General features: G+C 38.2%; 1 protein-coding gene across 1 annotated transcript; it reads left to right on the top strand.

Moving 5' to 3' along the window:
• Positions 1-742: 742 nt before the first annotated feature.
• LOC130025080 (taste receptor type 2 member 7-like) lies at positions 743-1,678 on the top strand. The gene has a single exon (XM_056115969.1). The coding sequence runs from the start codon at positions 743-745 to the stop codon at positions 1,676-1,678; it is 936 nt and encodes a 311-aa protein (XP_055971944.1).
• The last annotated feature ends 5,561 nt before the right edge of the window (positions 1,679-7,239 follow it).

Below are 7,239 nucleotides of genomic sequence, written 5' to 3'. Positions count from 1 at the left end.
ATTATTATTCTGACTGACCAAAGTACACAAACAAGTCTTTCTAGAAGTAAATAATCTGTATTTGATCTTTTAATAATATTTAATATTAAATAAAATATTTTAATATTTTAAATTAAGTAAAAATCTACCAGATTTTGTAATCTTAGTTATAGTTAATATTGTCATACAATTAAATCAAATTATCTGTACAAACTATTTTATTGCCAACTTTATCATTTATAGACAATCCTTAAGGATTGGTCAGCCAAATAAAATGTGGGCTACACAAATGAAATTAAATTTCCTTATTTCTGGGAAGTAGTAAAGTTAAGAAATTTGTAACATACACTAAAATATAATACATTGATTATTTGAAATTAAATTTTAACTGATAGTCCTGTGTTTTAACTTCTTAAATTTATCAGTTTTGTTGGGTTCCTGACTTACAGATTTATAAACATAAGATTTGCACAACATAGGCTCAGAAAGACTTGTGGCACCATATAAGGTAATAAACCTAATTTGCATATTAGCATGATGTAACTGCAGAAAAGTGAAACACACTGAGAAGATATAAGGATATACAGGTGCCAGGCTAAACATCATCAATCTTATGGTTTTGTTAAGACTAATCAGAATTTAATGAAGAAAGACCACTCAGTATCCATCACAAGACGGAATTACAGTGAAACTAAGAAGTAGGTATAGATATAGAACTCCATCCATTCAGTTAGAAAGAAATTGCATATTTCTGCTTTTTAATATGTCAGGTGAGGTGAACAGCACCTTAATGATCATAGCAGCTGGAGAATTCTTGATGGGAATCTTAGGGAACGCATTTATTGGACTGGTAAACTGCTTGGACTGGATCAAGAAAAGGAAGATGGCCTCCATTGATTTAATTCTCACATGTCTGGCTATTTCCAGAATCTGGCTACTCTGCATAATAATGTTAGACTATTTTATGTTGGTGCAGTATCCAAATGGCTATACTGCCGGCACACAAATGAAAGTCTTTGACTTCTTCTGGACACTCACCAACCATCTCAGTGTGTGGTTTGCCACCTGCCTCTGTCTCTTCTATTTCCTCAAGATAGCTAATTTCAGGCATCCCCTTTTCCTCTGGATGAAGTGGAGAATTGATCGGGTGATTCTTAAGATCCTGCTGGGGTGCGTGGTCCTCTCTGTGTTGATCAGCCTTGTTGTCACTGAGAATTTGAACGATGATTTCAGATACTGTGTCAAGGTAAAGAAGAAAAGAAATGGAACATTGAAGTGTAGAGTAAATATAGCTCAATACGAGTCCACCAAGATGATTCTCAACCTTTTAACTGTATTTCCCTTCTCTGTGTCACTGGTCTCCTTTTGCTTCTTGATCCTCTCCCTGTGGAAGCACAACAGGAAGATGCAGCTCAGTGGCAGCAGACACAGAGACCCAAGCAGAGATGCCCACTTGGGAGCCATGAAGACTGTCATCACCTTCCTCTGTCTTTTCATTGTCTATTGTTTGGCTTTTCTCATAGCCACGTCCAACTACTTTATATCAGAGACTGAACTAGCTGTGTTGGTTGGGGACTTGATAGCTCTAATTTATCCTTCAGCCCATTCATTTATTCTAATCCTAGGAAACAATAAGTTGAGAGAAGCATCTGTAAGGGTGCTATGGAAGACAAAGACTATCCTAACCAGAGGTTTCTAACAAAAGAGCAGATTTGAAGACTCTCAACTTCTAAGATCAAGAAATACCAGATTTTTTTAACTGTCTTCACTTACTGCATTAATGTTGGTTTCATATGGTGAGTTTTTCTGAAACGTATTTAGTATACCTAAATTGTAATTTAGAATTGGTTTTACCTCTTTTTCACTAATATCTGCCTTTGTCTCTTTCTTTCCCTCCCTTACTTTTTTTGAAGGAAGTTTTGTAAGGTAATATTCTAGTATTCCCTGTAAAAGGAGAGACAATTTTCATAGTTGGTTCTAAATCATTTGTTCAGATTCAAAGTATCTGACTAATAAGAACACTGTAATAGCATCTTGTTGGCATTTGCATTCATTGAAAAGCAGCTGGGATCATTCACGTAGTTCTATAGATTTCTCTCTAGAAAATTCCAGATCATTGAACTAAACTCCACCTTTGGAAATAGTGAGTATAGGGTCAACTATTATTAGAGTAGACAGGAATTAGATTTTGTCTGCAGTAATTAACACATTTGTTATTAAGAAATATAGAATATATTGATCAATAAATTTGGTAAAATTAAAAGAATCTTTTATGTTAGTTTCATTTGTTAATTTTCCTTTTCTGAACCTGACAGTACTATATATATGGAATCAATTAATAAAAGTAGATAAAACACACCAATGCTTCATAATGTGCCTTATTAAAATTAAAGAAACAAGAGAAAATTAGATGCATAGACTGAAGTTTTAGTATTCTAATATTGTGTTAAAAAACATATTTTCCACTGTTTTCACCTAAGAGAGACAAGTTCATTTCTATCATAGAAACAACAACAACAAACCCTGGACACTAAAATTAGTCTTTTAAGTTTTATATGTGATATCTATATTATGAACCCAGTGACTCATCATACAAACATAACACTTCAGTGTTCACTCTGAGGATAGATCCCTTACATATAGCTGATCCTGATTCCCACCACTCTATATGTTCCACAGATCATCACAGGAAATCATCCCTGAGCACAGGGCCAGGAGTAAGCCTTGAGCACAGTACAAATCTGGGCTTACCTTTGAATTTACTGGAGAATATCAAAATACATCCCAAATCTCTTACAGAGTTCCATAAATGCTTTGCTTATACTAACAATTTTAGTTAGCTATTTGTAATCATTTTGGTTTTTTTATTAAAGTCTTCATAACTCATAGTTAGAATACACTTCCTGCCTGCCCAATTCTGTGTGACAAATATGCCCTCTTTATTCATTTTTATTTATTTATTTTTAAGGGCTGGAGCAATAGCATAGCAGGTAGGGTGTTTGCCTTGCACATGGCCAATCTGGGTTCGATTCCTCCACCCCTCTTGGAGAGCCCAGGAAGCTACCAAGAGTATTTCACCTGCACGGCAAGCCTGGCAAGCTACCCGTGGCATATTTGGTATGCCAAAAACAGTAACACGTCTCACAATGGAGACGTTACTGGTGCCCGCTTGAGCAAATTGATGAACAATGGGAGGACAGTGCTACAGTACTTTTTTTTTTGAATCACTGCGAGATATAGTTACAAATCTTTCATGACTGAGTTTCAGTCATACAATTATCAAACACCCATCCCTACACCAGTGTATATTTTCCACCACCAATGTCCCCAGTACCCATTCCACTGCTCGCACACCACCTGAACCCCTGCCTCTGTGACAGACCATTTTCTTCTCTCTCTCTCTCTACTTTGGCGCATTATGGTTTGCAATACAGATGCTGAGAGGCCATTGTTATTGGTCCTTTATCTACTTTCAGCACACATTCCCCATCCCAAGAGTTCTCTCCAACATCATTCCACTGTGTAGACGTACCAAAGTTTCTTTAACCAGTTGTGTGTTCTTGGGTACTCCAGTTGTTTTCAGATTCTGGCTACTGTGAACAATGCTGCAATGAACATACAGTTGCAGATGTGATTTCTACTGTGCTTTTTGCAACCCCGGAATATATTCCAAAAAGTTGTGTTGTGGGGTCATATGGAAGCTCAATTTCTAGTTTTTTGAGGAATACACGTACTGGTTTCCAGAAAGGCTGGACCAGTCAGCATTCCTAGAATAATGAAAGAGATCCTCTTTCTCCCCACGTCCATGCCCATACTGGTTGTTCTTGTTCTTTTTGATGTATCCCAATCTCTGTGGTGTAAGATGATATCGCACTGTTTTGATTTAAATGATGCCCTCTTTAGATCTGTGTAAGAAGCTACCAACAATCTGGTAAAATATAACTCTAAGGAACAAAACACTCACTTTTTCTTCCTACTGAATGTAGAAGCTTAATAAATAGTCTTACTTCCTGGCAATAAAAATAAAAAAAAAACAGTTTTACAAGTAAATAAAATGACAAAGTAGCAGCTTAGTTATCTTTTTACTTTGAAGTTAAAAGTGCCTATGGAGTTAATTGCTATTCTTTCTGTATTTAATTTTTAAAAACTAGGTCATGTTTGTTGAAACTAAACTTGTTTTTCAAAACAATTTATTTTTTCTGATTATATTCAATCAAAATTGGGAAAATTCCAGGAGTAAGCCCTGAGCAAAGCCAGGTATATCTCGCAGTATCATCCCCACCCCCAAAACCCGAGAAATTAGAAAAAAAAATGTTTGTACTTTTACATATTAAATCCTACAACTAGAGTTATTTCTAAGATCTTATTTTTTACCTGTAAACTGGACTCAATTCTGAATTCTTTTAAATTTGTTTACAGTAGTTGAATTATTAGTGACATCTATTTCATTATATAATCAACCAGGAACCCTGAAATGGGCCATATTTTTAACTCTATATTATAGTACAAACTGTAAAGTTAATTGAAAGCATAACAAACGGTGTATCACCTGGTGGTATCAATAAAACAAAAATGCTTTTATAAGAATACATTCTTTTAAGACTTAGCTGAATGGAAATGATATAAAAATCAGAAATTCAACTAAAACCTTGGGGAACATTGCTCATTCTGAAACAGTGATCCAAGAAAGTTATTAGATTCATTTAAGTGAATTATTCTAGATAATAAAATTGCTTTTATGCATTTACAAGCTGAACAAGGTGGAGTTTGTTCTACCTTAATATTTGACCTACTTGGATAAACATCTGTGGCAAATTAGAGACAGAATTGGCCTAGATCTTTAGGAGCATATCGAATACTCTCGGTAGCTTGCCGGGCTCTCCGAGAGGGGCGGAGGAATCGAACTCGGGTCGGCCGAGTTCGATTCCTCCGCCCCTCTCGGAGAGCCCGGCAAGCTACCGAGAGTATTCGATATGCCAGACACAGTAACAACAAAGTCTCCAATGGAGACGTTACTGGGCCCGCTCGAGCCTTTAGGAGCATACAAAATTTTTTCTTTCATGTCTGAGTTATTTTTATTTCACATAATGTTTTCAAGAATTAAACATGCTGTAGCATGTTTCAGAAATATGTTTCTTTTTATGGTTGTACACTATTCCAATACATATATATGTATATGTGTGTGTGTGTGTGTGTGTGTGTGTGTTTTGCTGTAAGCATGGTTTCAGAGGTCTTTGTCTGCTGGGGCTCTGCTTGGGGTGGGGAGGGAAGCCAACCCACCCCCCTCCAAGGGGCCCCGGTGAGGACAGCCAGGCGCGGGGTAAGGAGACTGCACTATTCTCTCCCGGGAGCTGGGTTTTATAGTCTCTGGGTCTTGGCCATTTATGGGCTAACACAGTGCCGGGTACAGTTGGGTGGTGTAACGTCTACCTACTGGAAGATGAGGGATCTTGGTGGAGGAGGCTCAGTCCCAATCCAAGCAGGCTTGGAGATCTCAGCCACAGCCATGCTTAAGACCTTTCTCTACACGTTCAGACAAGCCTCACACATGAAGGATCTGGCTGAGAAACCCAGGCATGCAGGATCCAGGGCTGAGATCTGGACTGTGCCTCCTGTACCCAGATCCCCCATCTTCCAGTAGGTTGGCATTACACACACCAACTGCCCTTGGTGCCATGCTATCCCAACAACGGCCAATACCCAGACACTATAAAACCCAGCTCCCAGAAGTGTGTGGTCGCATTCACAGCTGCATGACCTCTTATTGTCTAGTTCTTACTCTTGGAGAACCCAGCAGGCTACCGAGAGTAACCTGCCCACATGGAAGAGTCTGGCAAACTCCCCGTGTCGTATTCAATATGCTAAAACCCAGTAACAATGATGGATCTCATTCCCTTAACCCTGAAAGAGCATTGAATATGGCACTTTCTAAATCTCAGGGCTAGGACGAAGGAGATGTTACTGGTACCTGTTCGAGGAAATCGATGAACAACGGGATGACAGTGATATATGTATATATATGTATATGTATATATATATACACATATACATATCACTGTCACTGTCATATATATTTATCTGTTTTAGAAATTTGAGTTGTTAATAACTTTTTGGCTATTGTGAATACGCTACAGCAAGCATTAAGGAAACTATTTGCTTAAGTTTCCATATTCCATATATACTTGGTAACTTTAATGTTTAACTCTTTGAGGAACTATCAAAATCTTTCCGACAGTGACTGTATCATTTCTACTAGGACAATCCATGTCCTCAACCCTGTTTATGTTTCAGTATTACCATTTTTACCATCTAAGTGAAAGTGAATATCTCAGTTTATCTGCATTTTCCTAATTATTTATGATGTGGAATATTTTTTTCAAGTGCATGGGCTGGAGCGATAGCACAGTGGGTAGGGCATTTGCCCTGCACACAGCTAACCTGGGTTTGATTCCTCCTTCTCTCTCGGACAGCCCAGCAAGCTACCGAGAATATCCTGCCCGCACAGCAGAACCTGGCAAGCTTCTCGTGACGTATTCAATATACCAAACATAGTAACAAGTGTCACAATGGAGACTTTACTAGTGCCCACTCGAGCCCCCTAATAAGATTCTATTAACTTGTAAGATCAGATCCTTCTAGGACACTGAACTTGTATTGTAAGTTAATATTGCCTTTCTCCTCTCCTTATATCTTTTGAATAGTTTGCTTTAAAGCAATGTCCTTTTTGTATGGACAAAGGGAAGACAGTTAATATTATGCTTTTGTAACTTGGGAGTAAATTGTCTCCAAAGAATACACTCTCTGGGGCATCTGCTTCCTCGACTTAAGCCTCAGTTGCCCTTAGTTCCTAGAACCTCAAAAGCAGATTCTTGAGGAGGAACTGAATGGACCCAGGGCAAGCTGTGAGCTACCCTGGCATCAAAATGGGCCAGGCCAAAGCACCACGATACTCAACTACAAGTTGAAATCATGGTCATGGACAAATGCTGTCATGATCCAAAGGTAATGATGAGATTAGAACCCTGCTAGGGATAAGAAAGACTAATCTGGCCTGAGCACTGTAGTCTGAGATCGAGATGACCCCAGGAGAGCAAATCTATAAGCTTAATGTGTGTACTGTGTTCATACAAAATGATTAATATTATAGATGTTTATATGTTGCTTGGACAAGGAGAGGAGAAACACACCCATGGGATCCGCTCTTGGGTGGGTTCTTCTGCTGAATGAGAATCTGTCCTAGAAAAAGCCTCCCCTGAGGGA

The sequence above is a fragment of the Sorex fumeus genome, unplaced genomic scaffold, assembly GCF_029834395.1.
Source record: "Sorex fumeus unplaced genomic scaffold, SorFum_2.1 ptg000003l, whole genome shotgun sequence".
Classification (NCBI taxonomy): Eukaryota; Metazoa; Chordata; class Mammalia; order Eulipotyphla; family Soricidae; genus Sorex; species Sorex fumeus.
This window is presented reverse-complemented; position numbering and strand designations above follow the sequence as displayed.